At 40.9% G+C, this 16188-nt stretch overlaps 1 protein-coding gene across 1 annotated transcript in view; it reads left to right on the forward strand.

The window, feature by feature from the left end:
• LOC103185779 (cytoplasmic dynein 2 heavy chain 1) overlaps window positions 1-15902 on the forward strand; it is a 311776-nt gene extending 295874 nt beyond the window's left edge. Inside the window, exons 87-90 of the mRNA XM_042334736.1 lie at window positions 541-650; window positions 2348-2429; window positions 9813-9929; window positions 14965-15902. Coding sequence (XP_042190670.1) covers window positions 541-650; window positions 2348-2429; window positions 9813-9929; window positions 14965-15123 — 468 coding nt within the window. The 3' untranslated portion in view covers window positions 15124-15902. The remainder of the gene's footprint in view (window positions 1-540; window positions 651-2347; window positions 2430-9812; window positions 9930-14964) is intronic.
• Window positions 15903-16188: the final 286 nt, after the last annotated feature.

The raw sequence follows: 16188 nt of genomic DNA on the forward strand, positions 1-16188 counted from the left end.
AGATTGGGGCATCGAACCCAACAGGACCATACTAAACAGAATGTAACACGTTTTTAGTTCATCCAAGGTAGTCATATTCTAAAAGTATTCAAACTATTAAATTCCACCTTTAATTAGATGTTCTTCTTGCCAAGGCATGGAAACTTTGCTCTGACCAACATGGGAAGAGGATAAGAGTTGGAACATAGATCCTGTTGGTGTGTTGCACATCTGGCTACCATCAGGAATGAATATTTACAAACCCTAATGTGAATATTTAGACCCCTGTATAGTCATTGCATATTTTGAACATGTTGAGGTTCTTAAATCCATCAAGCTGTTCATGTCCGTCACATCATCATTTGTATTAACTCATCACAAAAAGAAAAGTCTATCAAAAAGGACTGCCTGATTGGCAACTGTTTCCATATTGGAGGACCCATTGTGTGTGATACAGGGAGATGGTTTAAGTCAAAATTTTCTCTAACATGCACGATGGATGGCAATGGATGAACTCTGGCTGTATCTCTGACTCTTTCTGTTGATTGTTTCTCCTTACAGCACTGGGTTGAAAAAGCTGAAAGCCAGACACTGCTATCAGATTCTCTTGACCTGTCTGAACTGTTCCATCCAGATACATTTCTTAATGCTCTGCGTCAAGAAACTGCAAGGTAAGCTATTAGACACTAACTTAGATTTGGTGTTTGGTGCAAGGCCTTTGGCTCTAGTTTGACCTGCAGTCAATGGGGTATTTGTATTAGTCCAAGCCTTTGTTTTGTCCTATCCAGCCTGCCGCCGCATGGTTTGTTCATTTGGGGTGTTTATTACAGAACGGGAACATTTTTATAACAACAGCAGCAAATTGCATTTATAGAGCGCCTTTCACGTTGAGGTGACGTCTCAGGGTGCTGAATAAATTTAAGCATTTCAATTGTCAAAATAGTAATCATTAAATTCCAAATGTACACTTAGTCATTTTATTGTATAATGTTCACCTCTGTAAAACCATGTTAATGATTATAAATAGAAGCCTGGTGCTTACCCTCGTGAATATATTCTTTAGCATATTTGCTGTTTTAGAAATTCAATAATTACATATTTCTTATTAGGAAATACTGCAAATTAGATTCTGCATTAAGGCTGTGGGCTAAAAATTCCATTGAGCAAATATGTTAGGAAATCTGATTAGTGGTGATATTGCCAAAGGCGACACGCATAACACTGAACAGAATTTTTACCCATGAATGTATTGCATTGCAGTGTCACATAATATTGCTTTGCAGTCCATGATAACAGTTAGCTGAAGAGAATTTCATAGAATCATAGAATCATACAGCACAAAAAAAGGCCATTCGGCCCATCGAGTTTGTGCCGGCTCTTTGAAAAGAGCAATGTAATGTCAATCCCACTCCCCAGCCCTTTCCCCATAACCCTGCAAACCCGTCCTCCTCAAATACCCATGCACCGCATTTTTAAAAGTTGTTGTTGAATCGGCCTCCACCACCCTTTCAGGCAGTGCATTCCAGATTCGAACAACCCGCTGTGTGAAAAAACTTTCTTCTCACCTCCCCTCTGCTTCTTTTAGAAACTATTTTAAATCTGTGACCTCGAGTCACCGACACACCCACCACTGGAAACAGTTTTTCCCTTTCTAACCAATCAAATCCCGTCATGATTTTGAAGACCTCTATTAGCTCTCCTCGTAACCTTCTCTGCTCCAATGAGAATAATCCCGGCCTCTCTAGCCTTTCCTCATAATCAGGGTCCCTCACTCCTGGTACCATCCTCGTAAATCTCCTCTGCACCCTTTCAATGCCTTAACATCCTTCCTATAGTGTGGTGCCCAAAACTGGGCGCAGTGTTCTAACTGAGGCCTAACCAGTGTTTTATATAGGTTAATCATAACCTCCTGACTCTTGTACTCTGTGCCCCTATTTATAAAGCCTAGTATTCCATACGCCCTTTTTACAGCTTTATCTACCTGTCCTGCCACCTTCAAGGATTCATTTACCTGAACACCCAGGTCTCTCTGTTCCTTCAACCCCCCACCCCCCCATTTAAGATTGTATTACCAGCCTATATTGCCTCCCCTCGTTCTTTCTTCCAAAATGTATTACCTCGCTTTACTCCACATTGAAACTCATCTGCCATGTGTCTGCCCATTTACCATTCTGTCTATGTCTTCCTGCAGTTGGCTACTATCCTTCTCACTGTTTACCACCCTACCTAACTTTATGTCGTCCGCAAACTTGGAAATGGTACTTGCTATACCCAAGTCCAGATCAATTATACATAATTTCTAAGGTGTTATTTGGGAAAGTTGTCAGGTAAAAGTAAAGGTGGAATAATTTGAAATAATCTGTTACAGAGTGTTGGGGTGCTCAATAGACAACCTGAAGTGTGTTGCTTCTTGGAAGGGCCAGCTACAAGATGCAAAGCTTCAAGTCAAGGTAGGAACAGTTTAATCATCTGGCGTTAAAAACACAAAAAAAAAAAGGTCAAATTCACAGAGATTCACAGCACATATCATAGTGATTTGGGATGATCCTAGGTTTAAGATTCTGTGTACCAAGGACCTAAAGCTCATTGTACTACTACTGATAGTGCTATGCTATTCTGTCTAGTTTTATACCGTCTTATAAGCAATAATGTTGCATTCTAGATTTTAGACCTACTATTATGTCCATGATAGACTTGATAGGTAGCACACACATCTTTGAGCCACAAAGTTATGGTATCAAGCCCCACCTTGGGATTTGACCTTGTAGTCCAAAGGGGGAGTGCTATACTATTGGAGGAACCAAGATCCTAGCTGACTGTTCTCCATGTGGATGTTAAAAGTCTCATGACACTATTTGAAAAGTGAGGGAATTCCCCTGAATACGGTACCTCAGGACTACAGAAATTTTCCTTGCCAACAATCGTTCAGGCAAAATTGGTCATTCATCCCGTGCAATTTGCTATGCACAAGAAGGCTGACCCATTTACCTAAAAATTCAGTCACTACATTTGGCAGTACTTATGGCAAGGGGCTTTGAGAAATTTCAATGTGACAGGTACTATAAAAATGTAATTTTTTTAGCTTTGTGCCTTTTTCATTACCTACCTCCCACCATCAAGCATGAAGAAAGGTTTTTCTTTTGTCACAAAGCTTTTTGTAAAAAGCTATTATTTGGATAACTTTTTGTTGTTTTCAGCACAATGATATAAATCAGGCTGAAACACTATCAGTTAGGAGATTATTGTCATGACAAAAAGATTTCCTGAACACGTTCACATGAAGACACACAATGAAATATTTATGACTGGCAGTGCTACATAAAGACTGAACACAAGACTTCTGGACAGCAGAAATGTCAGTTTCACTTTTCATTGCCTGTGTTTTTCCCCATGTATTGAATAGCATTCCACACCAATGTGACAGCTAATGGCTAAGGAAAACAGGAACCAGATGCACTCAAAAACAAAGACTTTTAACACACCTAATTGTCAAATATTCAGTCAAATAATAAACTGAAATGAACTTTAAATGAGAGCTGGCAGCGAATTTCGTGGCATAAGAAGCACTGAGACAGTGCATAATTTAAATCTCTTGCGGCTAATGGCCTCAAAGTTGATTCCATTTCGGATTTGAAAATTTGTTTGGAAACAGTATGTTTAGAATAGCTTGGATAAAATGAATATTTGAAAATATTAAGTAAGTTTGGATGTTAAAAAATTTATTGTTTATGTTCACCTTGAATTTTATGGTCATTGAAAGTGATTTTATTTGACCAATGGGTGTCTGTATCTTTCCAACTCAGCTTTTTAACATTTTGTCATGTTTGTGTGTCTTTGCAGTCTTACTGTCGATTAAAGTAAAAATTTACAATTTTTTTAATTTGCAAGTCTTTATATAAATCAAGAGGTAATCAAATCTTGCATTTTTATACCATGTTACCAAGTTGAAACGTCTTAAAGCCGTTTAAGGTAATAACCATCAACTGTAGTGACTATTTTTCTAAGCCATTTTTTACACAAAGTTCCACTAATAGCCACAAAGTGAATGACCAATTGATCTGAAGGATAAGGATCTCTTCTTTTTAAATAGTGTCATGAGATAGAAAGCTGGCAATGGAAAGGAGAGACCTTGATTACATCTGCCTGAGATGTATTCAATTCCAAATTTTATAGGTGAAATGATAGGGAAGATGTATATGTGCCTGACACTCAGGGATTGTGGTCCCAAGCTGTTTCCTAATTCCATTGTCAGGGCAAGGAGTCTGTCAGCCCTCGTAAACAGGGGATGTTGTGACCCACTAGATGAGCAGCAGTGTGTGGAAACAGCATTTACAGACACGGAGTACATGCCTGAGCAAGATGGGAGATAGGAAGGCTACACGGGAGTTTCCTGAATATACAGTCAGATCAGACTTTAAAAAGATTTTGAAAGCAGAGAGGGTTGGTGCAACGCAGAGGAATTTTGCCAGAGTTTCAGTTCCCATGCTATTGATAGAGGTTAAGGAAGGATACTGTGGGAATCAATAATTTGAGTAATGTGTGTTTAGGCTCATTGCAGAGAGTTAGACAATGTTTCCTTATACATTCACGCTAAGAGCCAACTTGTTTTATAATCTATCAGATAAAGGAGTCTGTTGGGTACTCAAGTTTATTTTTTCATCCACTGTCAGTTTTGAAATAATTTAAAACTGTCTAATCATCAGTCAGAGCCTGGGAACAAATGAATCAGGAAATGACTTGACTTAAATTTAGGCATTGAATAATTCAGTCGGGAAACTATGTTAGACGTGTGGATTTACAGGCAAACTAATCATTTCCTTCAATTTGATTATTGCGATAAATAATCTTTGTTTATTACAACTGGATTCATTCAGGGATATTCAAAATGCCCTATCAAAGCAACTAAATTTGACAAGGTATAAAATGTAGTTTTAAAAGGCACTAAAAATGTAAACAGAATCTTTATGTGAGAGAAACCATCAAAATAGATTCTCGCCTCATGAGATGACTTTCATATATTCAGATTAGATGAGCCAATGTCAGCCTCACACTGATATGCTTTGCTTGTCCAGTTCATTATTTATGCCCTAGGCTCAACAGAAAAAAAGCTTTCTTTGAAATGAATTGTTCTACAATAATAACAAAAGAGTGCCAGAGTAAAGACAGAGAGAATTATCTGTGCTTAATGCATATTATCACCCCATAATTCTATGCACTTTGGACATACACTAATCTTTCAAACATAAAACCAGAAGTAGAAGTAGAAACTGAGGGAGTTAAACCCATCATACCCATCTCTAAACTATGAGACTAAGAAAAGACCTTGGCGCCTCTCTCTAGGCTATGACAGTGAATTCATGTCATCGATATGATGTGTAATTTACTTCCCTACAAATGTTTTTTCATCTGTATTGCACACCTGAAACATTGCCATATTGTTCTTTTCCATGTAACTTATGACCCTAAAGCTTTAGTTTACCTTGGCTGAGAGAAGTTTTGTGAACAAATTATATTGTTAAATAATTACTCATTGCAGTATAGTGGGACCCTTTTAAAACAATCAGTCTTTGATTAAAGGAAACATTCACTGTTTGCACTCACGCCTCTCACACAAACTGTATTATATTGGAACAACCCTAAGTGCAAGTAATATTTTCTAGAGTGGTTTGAAAGCAGAATGAGAGCAATTTTAACTTTCATAATTCTATTAAATATTAGATTCCTGGTAAAAGTAAAACTGCTCAGAATCATCTCGTTAAGTTTGTATCCCTCCATTCTCTCTTTGATACTCTTGCCAGACTTTTTCTTTCCACAAAAGAAACCTATTTAAAATAGTGGGAATTACAGTTGAAATATACGCAGCCAAAATGCAAAGATGACTGTTTCAGCTAAGTGAATTGCTTCTTAACAAATGCAAATTTATATTTATATAACCCCTTTCCATTCAGGAGGGTATCTCAAAACTCTTCACGTAGCTGACTCGGAGTTTAAGCTGGAGGGGGAGACGCAGGCGAGGGGAAAGATTGATGAAAGCAGTCGGAAATGGGTCTTAAGGAGAGTTTTCAAGGCAGGGAAGGAGAGGCAAAGCAACAACAAAGCAAACAGAGGGGTCAGAGTATCTGAAGGCTCTCACACTGATAGTTTAGCGGAATGGGCGGTGATGTGAAGCAGAACAGTGTTTACAATACATTCAACACAATTTACATTTATAATAGTTCCTTACATGTGTTACCACGTAAACAACACAATTTGTATTTGCATAACTCCTTTCTGCAGAATACCCCCCTTTATGGGAGAAGATAACAACAAAACAACAAATTATATTTGGATAGCCCCTTTCACATTGGGAAGACGTCCCAAGGCCAAAAAAAAGACAAGCTGAATAACCTCAATTTAATTATCTGTGTTACCCGTTAGATTATTCTTACTTGTTTCATTTATTTTGGACTTTTTGATGCTTCCAAATCAGGAATTCCATTTGTCTTTGATTAATTGACATTTCAAGCTCTAACTCTGGATTCTTAGTTGCTAATAACATTTATTTTAATTGGAAGGACCAAGATGTATAGGTACACCTGCCATTACATATTCTAGGGAGTTCTCTTTAGTTGATCAATTCCCAGTCTGAGAAGATCAAATCACTTTAGTTTGTCATCTTTGCAAATTTTGTACATTTGACCAAATTTAACCCTTTGTATAGATTTTGAGCTGAGCCTTTTACCACACTATTGATCCCGTTGACCGATCTATGCACCCTAGAGGTGATGGAATGAATGGGTAGAAGTTTGATCTGTAAACAGATGTATCATCATCCTTAAGCCATTATTCACCAGTGATCTAATTACTCAAAGGACATCTCAGGTAACTTAGTCAGTTGAATCCCAGGGTATTTTATTGAGGTGTATTAAACAGGGTACTGTATCTGAAACGTTCTTCTCATCAGGAAAGAGGTAAATGAGATCTCCTAGAATTCAACTTGTCAAGCTCATTGTTGATGAGAATTAGTGATGAACTTGGAGGTTTAAATACAAAATTACTCATGAGAATACTTAATAAATCTGAGTTTGGTAACCAGAAGTACAACAACCTGACCCATGATAACTCTATTCATATGCAATCTATTTTCGGAGCAAAGTTCCCAGTAATTTCTAAATGGATTTTCTTTGTTTTAGAAATCTAGCATTTTAGATCTCTATGTTGTTAGAGTGGTCCTCATTGTACAAGTGTGTGGTTCATGTCACAGGCTCTGACACTGCTGGAACACTTTTTAAGACATCATTAATGTAAAGTCAGAAATACTGGAATGATTAAGATATTAAAGAATACAAACTGTCTCTTGAGCCAAGACCTGATAGCAAAACCTCACATTGATAGTACTCTGGTATACGGAGCCAGTTATAAACTGTTCAGTATCCCAGAGGAAAATTGGGAAAGCAATTGGGAATATAGGAACAGAAGAAGTTATTTAACTTTGTAAACCTGCACCTCCAGTTTATCAGATCTTGGCAGATATTTTTATCCTATTTCTCTGCCTTTTCAGTATATCCCTTAATACCCTTACTTCATTTTAGTGTTTGCATCTCCTCTCACGCAGGATAGTGTTCCAGAGCGCTTGAGCCTGAGCAACTCTAATTTATTTCTGCACTGCCCACAGTACCGACACTACTCTGGTCAAAGTCACAAATGACATTCTTGCTTCCTTATCCTTCTTGATCTCATTGCTGCCTTCAATACTGTCAACCGTTTTTTTATTCTCCACTGCTCTCAGCTCCACCTTTATATTTCTGTCCTTGCCTGGTTTTATTCTTACGTATCCCAACGTCTACACTTCATATCTGCCAACCAGTTTCTCCTCTCGTACAGTGTGGTGATCCTCAGGGTTCTATCCTCGGTCCTCTCCTCTTTAATATCAACATGATCCCGCTCAATGATGTCATCAGCAGGAATAGGGTTCGCTTCCACATGCTTGTGGATGACACCCACCTTTATCTCTCTATCTCTACCCTCAATTCTAGGCCCAATGCCATTCTGACCGATTGCCTGTTGGACATCAAATGCTGAATGAGAGCTAACGTTCTCCAGTTGAATGTCAACAAGACAGAGGCTTTACTGCTTGGCTCCCATCAGCGCCTTCTCATCTCAGGTGCTGACAGCATCAATCTACATATTATGTATATATTTTATATTATATATAATACATATACTATGTAATATACATACTATACATTATACATAATACGCCCATTGTCACCCACCATATTCCATGTATCCATCAATGACCTGTTGGATGGCAGATCACGGGGTGGGTGGACTGGTGTATCTGTTCCGGCCTTTCTGATAAGATTGCATATGACATTGTGTTGCTGGTGGACTCACCTGGGGACCTTATGCTCTGCACTCAGCATTTTGAACACTGGACCACCCGGTGGGACATAATGGTGGGATTTTCATATGGAGGTGGGCTCCATGGAACTCTGGTCGGTTTACATCTCTCTTACATGATCTAGGAATGGGGCAGATCGATGGCAGATAATAATGATAATAATCCTTGCATTTGATTTAGTGCATTATCACATCTTCGAGATGAAAATCAATATAGAGAAATGCAAAGTGCTTCATAGGGGGACAAAAAATCAAGGAAGGGACTATTATTTAAAAGGAAAAAAAATAATATGCAAGGAAAATGAAAAGGACCTAGGGATCCTGGTTGAAAGTAAATTGAAGTTATCGCAACAGTGCTCAGTAGTAGTGAGTAATGCAAACCAGATGCTGGGCTGTATTAAAAGGGCAATATTGAGCCAAAATAATGGAGTAATCCTGCCAGTTTATAATTCTCTGGTGCAACCGCACTTGAAATACTGTGTGCAGTTCTGGTCATCGCAAATACAAAAAGGATATTGCAGCAATCGATAGGCTGCAGAAGAAGGCAACCAAAATGATTGAGGGATAGAGGGACATGTTCACACCGGAGAAGAGAAGGTTAAGGGGCGATATGATTACGGTCTTTAAGATCTTAAAAGGACTAGATAATGTAGACCACGATAAGTACATTATCTTGTACTGAAAACAAGAACCAGAAGACACAGCCTGCAATTGAAAGGGGATAAATTCAGAACAAATCAGTGGAAACATTACATCAGTGAGCGAGTAGTAAACGTATGGAACAGGCTCCTTCGGGAGACAGCAGAAGCAGAAAGAGTCGATTCTTTCAAGAACAAATTAGATAGATTTCTGTTAGGAAATAATATCTCGGATACAGTATATAGTTTGGGACACGACATGTCATGTGACTGCCAGGATGAAGGAAGGTGAACTGGATGGACCTTGGTCTTCTTTCGCCTCACAAATTCTTATGTTCTTTCATGTAATGGAATGATTGAATGCTGCTTTGTGTATATTTGTTTAGAAATTGTGGAAATGCTATCAGCGCTCTCTAAGGGATTCCATGCAGAACATTATTGTTATATCCATTGTGTTGCAATTCCTGTTATTTTATTGCCTGATACAACATTGTTCAGTCTGGTGGAGGGCAGTGGACCTCTTGCTGTTTTGAGTCAATAATATATGCAGGTAGACGGTGTCATTGGTGCCAGAAGCCTTATCCTTCCATCGTTGGGCGAGAAGGGAAGTTTTCTGAGATTGCTCTGATGGAAACTATGTTTGTTTGAATCTGATTTCCTCTTCTCACACATAAGGTTTTGGCTTCCTGTTATTTATGCTAACAGCAGGTTCTGTTTCTCAGTGGCCTTTCTGCCTTTGTTAAAACAGAGTTAACTGAGGCACAGCATTGAGGATTCTGATGCAACTAAATATTTTATCTATCTCTGTGGCAGATTGGAGGCCTGTACCTAGAGGGATGTAACTTTGATGGTAGCCGGCTTTCAGAAAACCAGCATGATTTTCCGAGTGTGTCATCTGTACCCACCTGTTATATGGCCTGGATTCCTCAGGTACTGAATTATTTAAGCACCAAACATCTAAGCTCCTTTATCCACCTCAACCAAGCTTTATACTCTTTCACACTAAATTCTTCCTTTACATTTTTAAGATTGACGGAAATGATTATTGTAAAATGAAGAGCTGTATTTCTTCTACAAATTTGTGCCACACAATTTCTTATGGTTTTAGCTTTAAAGCTATTACCTTTAAATGTACGATTATGCAGAAATGTTGGTCACTTCTTCAATTCAGTCTTAATTTCAAAGCTAAACAGAAGGCAAAATACTGCAGATGCTGGAAATCTGAAATACAAACAGAAGTTGCTGGGAACATGCAGCAGGTCAGGCAGCATCTATGGAGAGAGGAAAGTGAGCTAAGGTTCAGGTCGATGACCTTTCGTCAGACCTGGGGTATGTTGGAAGGTAGCAGATTATTAAGACAACTGGAGAAGGGGTGGGGGAGAGAAAAACAAAGGAAAAAATTAGGTGGAGGAGAGGAGATGACAGATCAGAGGTGTTGATGGTACAAGACAAAAGAAGGCAATAGTGGGAAATTATAGAAAGAAAAAATGTCTGAAACCTAGAAGATGTGTGAATGGCGATAGAAAGTGGGGGCGGGCGGGGTGAGGATAAGACTGAGAGAAGATGGGAGCTATGATTGAGATCTGAAGTGGTTGAAATCAATGTTGAGGCCAGTGGGCTGTCAGGTCCCTAGGAAGTAGACGAGGTGCTGTTCCTCAAGGTTGCATTGTGCTTTGTTGGAACAGCATAAGAGGCCATGGACAGAGAAGTCAGAGTGGGAAGAAGAATTAAAATGGCAAGCGACCGGAAGCTCAGGGTTGCACTTGCGGACGGCAAAGTGATCACTCATTCTACGTTTGGTCTCCCAGATGTAGAGGAGACCACAGCCTAAATTTCAAAGCTGTTTTCTGCAGTTCTCAAAATGCACTTAGTGGAATCCCATCATAAACGTGCTTTGTTTTAATACACTGAAAAATGGCTAACATGGAAAAGTGGCTGCTGACACCACTTTTTCACATCAGACATCTTGACTCCTTTTTTGTGATTAATTTAAAAAGCAATATCTTGAGCAGTACAGATTTGCTGCCACTAGATGTCACTAATGAACTTATTTATCTAGTACTGCGCAAAACATCTCAAAACAATTGAATGCACCTGCATATCTTGTGAATTCCATCCTTAGCAAGACAGACACTCTCAGTTACATTGGTGCAACTCCCTGGATTTGAATTGTCAATAAACATGCCATTTTTCTTTTGATTCTTAATTTCCATATTCCTTATTCCAAGGCAACAACAACAACAGTAACAACAAAAACTTGCATTTATATAAAGCCCTCAGAACGCTTAACAATGGCGGAGCCCGATGCCAAGCCAGGGTGAGGGGGAAGGTGACCATAGGCACGGTCGAAGAGGAAGGTCTTCAGGCACAACCTGAAGATGGGGAAGGAGGGGGCGAGGCTAAGGGGTTGAGGGAGGGAGTTCCAAAGTTTCGGGGTGTAGTGGCTGAAGGCATGACTGCCGATGGTGGGGTGGAGGATTCGGGGGACACGGAGGAGGCAGCGAGTACTACTGTGGGGAGAGATGAGGCTAGAGAAGTGGGGGGGGTGCCAAGGAATGAAGGGATTTCAACACTAGAGTAAGGATCTTGAAGTTGATCCGCTCTGTGACAAGGAGCCCGTGGAGTTTGGCAAGAACTGGAGTAATCGGTGTATGACGTTTGGTGTAGGTGAGAATGTGGGCGGCGGAGTTTTGAATGAACTGAATTTTGTGAATAGTGGAGGAGGGGAGACCGGCGAGGAGGGCATTAGAGTAGTCCAGCCGAGAGGTGACAAAGGCATGGACAAGGGTTCCGGCAGGTTTTGGGGTGAGGTATTGTCGGAGACGGGCAATGTGGCGGAAGTGGAAGAAAGAAGTGCTAGTCAGGGACCGGATGTGGGGGAGGAAGGATGTAGGATGGGGGCCACGGTAGGAGCTGAGGGCGGTGTGGGTGAGGGAGACGGAATGAGGGTGGTGATGGGTGACACAGGGCAGAGTGATGAAGTTGCCAGGCGGATGTTGTCAATTTTATAGGTAAGGAAGTCCATGACCGCTTCGCACTTGGAATTAGATGTGATGATTGAGGGTGCTTGAGGGGCGCACGGAGGAGATGGTGGGCGGTGGAGAATAGGATTTTGGAGTTACTCTTGGCCTCCAGTATGATGTTTGATTACTGCGCAGTTTTTGCTCACGACAGGGAGCGGCGGGAGGTGTGAAGATTATCGAGCCACAGCTGGTGGTGAATCGTGAGGTTGGGTTTCTGCCACCTCTGCTCGAGCAGCCGGGTTTCGGTATCTAGGGAGCGGAGACGGCTGTTGTACCAGGGGGAGCGGGTGGGTTTGGAGACGGTCCTGGATTTCAGGGGAATGAGAGTTGAAGGTGGAGAAGAGGCGATCATGGAGCAGCTTGATGGCTGCTTCAGGGTCGCTGCGGGTGGAAGGCCAGAGGGATAGGAGGTCTGAGGATGAGAGGGTCTTTGTGAGGGTCTCGGGGGAAGCCTTTTCCATGTGTGGAAAAGTATTATTGAGGGCTCGATAGAGGAGAGAGGAATGCGAGAGAAGGAGATGAGGAAGTGGTCCGAGATGGCCTTGTCGTGATTCACAGGTCGGAAATGTCAAGGTCATGTGTGATGTCGAGGTTGAGGGTGGCCACGGTTGTGGGTCGGTGAGTTAATGTGGAGGGTGAGGTTTAGGGAGGAGAGGAGGGCAGTGAAATCTGAGGATGTGGTGCAAGGGGAGTTTAGGTGGAGTTTGAAGTTGCCCATTATGAGCAGGCTTTCTGAGGCAAAGGAACAGGGAGGAGAGGAGAGCAGAGGAATAAGGGGATAGACTGATGGAAGCTTGAGAGATGAGGACCACCCCTCCGCCACGTTGGTTTGGGCGGGGGCTGTGGTGGAAGAGGAGGCTTCAACTAGGGGGACGGAGTCACGGGGGGAGAGCCAGGTTTCTTTAAGCCCAAGAATATCCATGTGCTCATCCAGGATGAGCTCATGGATAATGAGGGCTTTATTGGAGAGGGAGTGGATATTTTGTATTGATGGGCTTTGCTCGTGGGGAGGGGGGGGGGGTTGGGGTGAAGGAAAGAGTGGTATGGAGAGGATCAGCACCTTGGGACGTCCTCCTGACGTGAAAGGCGCTATACAAATGTAATCTTGTTGTTGTTCGTGGGGGAGAGATGACTGGAGTTTAAGTGGGGGGGAGTTGTAGAGGGGGAAGGGGTGTTTGGTGCGGAGAGAGTGAGCAATGGGACAGTTGGAGTGGCTGCTCTGGGACAACCAATGCCGGGAGCCACGATGGGCCCGGGGAGGATACCCAGACTGGAGCAGAGGGAGGTTATGGTGGGGTCCAGGAGAGAGAGAAGGCGGAGAGGGCACTGGGGGAGAAGGACAGAGTGGGAATAGGGGATAGAGGGGGGAGCAGATTGGGGTGGCAGCCAAAATGCACACACAGAGATCAGGAGCGAGCGATCAGCGGGACCGCATCAGCCACGGGACTAAAGGCAAGAAGGCAGTTAAACCAAACTTCTTAGTAATATTGGTAGTAATAATACTACAATTCCCATCTACAGTTTTACAGTAAATCTTATGAAGTATTTTGAGTGTCAAAGTGAACAGGCAGATGGGACCTCGTCCTCGTGATATGAAAGGCGCTTTATCAAATGTAAGAATTATTATTTAGATTTGAATTTTGTTCAATATATGCAGTGTTAACAGATCCCATTCGGTCAGCAGTTGGGCTTCCTCAATTGCCCACAGGTAAGGGAAGAGGGAACTATCCAGGTGCTCCCATTCTTGATTGGTGCAGAATCATTACAGAAATATGTGTGAGGTCAATGGGTGAGGACAGATTGGGCTCAACACTGATGCCCATTGTATTCAAACAGCCTGAAAACAAGCACCATCAAAACTCGCACATGATGAAAGGATTCAGAGCTACATTGATGCAAAAGAGCCCCTAAAAAAGGTCCAATAGCTTCCCAATCTTCTCCTGAGAGCAGTGGCCTTAGGTGGACAAACAGCATGAAACTTGCCAGACAGTGCTTTCAAGGGCAAGCTGTGCAGTTTTATCTAGTTAAATTCCAACAATATTGCAACGCATACTCTGTGGTTCCCAAGCCTTGGCTCTTGCCAACCTGGGCATAATACTGTCTGAAATTAGGTAAGCAGGGTCTGTTCTTCTGTGGGGAAAGAGAGTATTCCATCTCAGACGGAGGAATTTCCATGTGAGGAGCCACACATGAAACTTTCAATCTGCTTTGGATACTCTTAACAATAGTAATGGGTTACCGTATGTGACAGACACCCTGCTGATTCAAAAGAAATCAATAGTCATGGAAAAAACACCACTAAGATGTTTGTGTAGTCTAGAGCATTGGAAGATCTAATCTAAATTGGCCTATGGATGCCTTCATTGGGAAACCAAAAGTTCTGTGAAAAGAACTTTGCCAAAATCATGGAGTGTCTCTACTCATAGAGATATCGCTTTACAAATTGCTTAACCCTGCAGGGTACATGAGATTTTTTTTAAAATGTAAGTTTTCTTGTGGTTTTAAAACTACATTTGGTGTTCTGTGTTTTTTGGGAAAAAAACAGGCTCTGAATGAAATTGAGACCAAACCCATTGTTGTCTTCTGCGAAACACTGGACAAGAACATAACTGAACTGTTAGACATCTCTATTTATAAAAAGTTCATACCTCCTTCCCAACAATGCATAGTTATTACCTTTCCCAAAGTGTTTTTGTGCAAAACTGCGACGTTTGTTTTCAACGAATCCCTTTGTGCACTGACAGTTTACTGAGAATGTTCTGACACAGAAGGACACCCTGTACAGAGCTGTTCATTGTTTGCTTGCCTTTGTATTTCCTGTTTTTATCAAATTGTTGGTGCCTATTGATTTTTCTGGCCCAGACACTCATAAGTTGTCAACTGCTGATTTCTGTCTGTTCTTTTGCCTGCATACAACTCTGAACTCAAATCTTTTTTTGCAGAATTTTACTGGTCCATACTCTCCTGATGAGTACATTTCCTTACCAGTCTATACAAGCGCTGAGAGAGATCGTGTTGTAACAAACATTGGAGTCCCCTGTGGAGGCAACCAGGACCAATGGATACAGTGTGGGGCAGCATTATTCCTGAAGAATCAATAGTTTATTTTTGTGTGTTTTTAATGAGTCTATCAAGCGTTAAAGCTTATATTGAAGCAAGCAAAATAAGGTTTGTTTATATATTGAACATCCTGTTGATACCATGTACTGTCAATCCGTTTTGGTACATCATAATGCACATTCCACAAGAATGAGATACTATCTCCCTTTATCTGAAATACTTGTGTGTGNTTTTTTCAGAAGAAACAATAACATTTCCAGAGCTGACAGGAAGCAATAAAAATAAACCTGCAAATGCTGGAATCTGAAATAAAAACAGAAATTCTGGAAATTCACATCAGATCAGACGTAATACTTGATTTCCTCCGATTTTTAAGCTACTGTTTGTTCTGATGAAGGTCAAGCCTGGAATGTTAAGCCTATTTTTGTCTTTCAGATATTTATTACCACTAGTGGATTCTTATCCTTTTCAGTTTTAATTCTACAATCAATATCTAGTTTACTTCTGTGCCACCGTGAGTTTTGGTAGGTGACAAGATTGTATATAAAATACTATATTCTATTTCCTGCAGTATATCACTCTGCTTTGTAAAGGAAATGCAGCTCAATGTTTATCATCTTCCATGACCTCAGGAATGTGTTTCTTGTTTGCTAGAATTTGTTACTCTTTGGCTATGTTACATATTTCAGATGCTTGAGTTTAATGTCAGCGAGATTGTTTTGTCGATTAGTATTTTTTATTGTGTACACCAAAAATGAACATTCCAATGAGTTGTGATGCTTCTGTTATTGGAATAAAAAAATCAGTTCAATTCTACCCTCAGAATGTTTGTTTGCGTGATTTGTACAAAATGACATACCTGCAGTTTACAGGAAAAGGTACCTGAAGCGAAAGTGCTTCCATTGATTTCAACTTGCAGCCTTAATGCTTACACGACAACCAATTGCATTATAAGCAATACAAGTGCTCTGAGACACTACCTCGACTGAGGAGAGCTATATAAATGCAAGTAAGTTATTGTTGTTTTATTTGATACCACTTACTTTGTGTGGAGGGTGGTGGCGGCTGTTATGTGGATAATTGAAGCAAAATTGGCCATTCACTTC

The sequence above is a fragment of the Callorhinchus milii genome, unplaced genomic scaffold (assembly GCF_018977255.1).
Source record: "Callorhinchus milii isolate IMCB2004 unplaced genomic scaffold, IMCB_Cmil_1.0 Scaffold4, whole genome shotgun sequence".
Classification (NCBI taxonomy): domain Eukaryota; kingdom Metazoa; phylum Chordata; class Chondrichthyes; order Chimaeriformes; family Callorhinchidae; genus Callorhinchus; species Callorhinchus milii.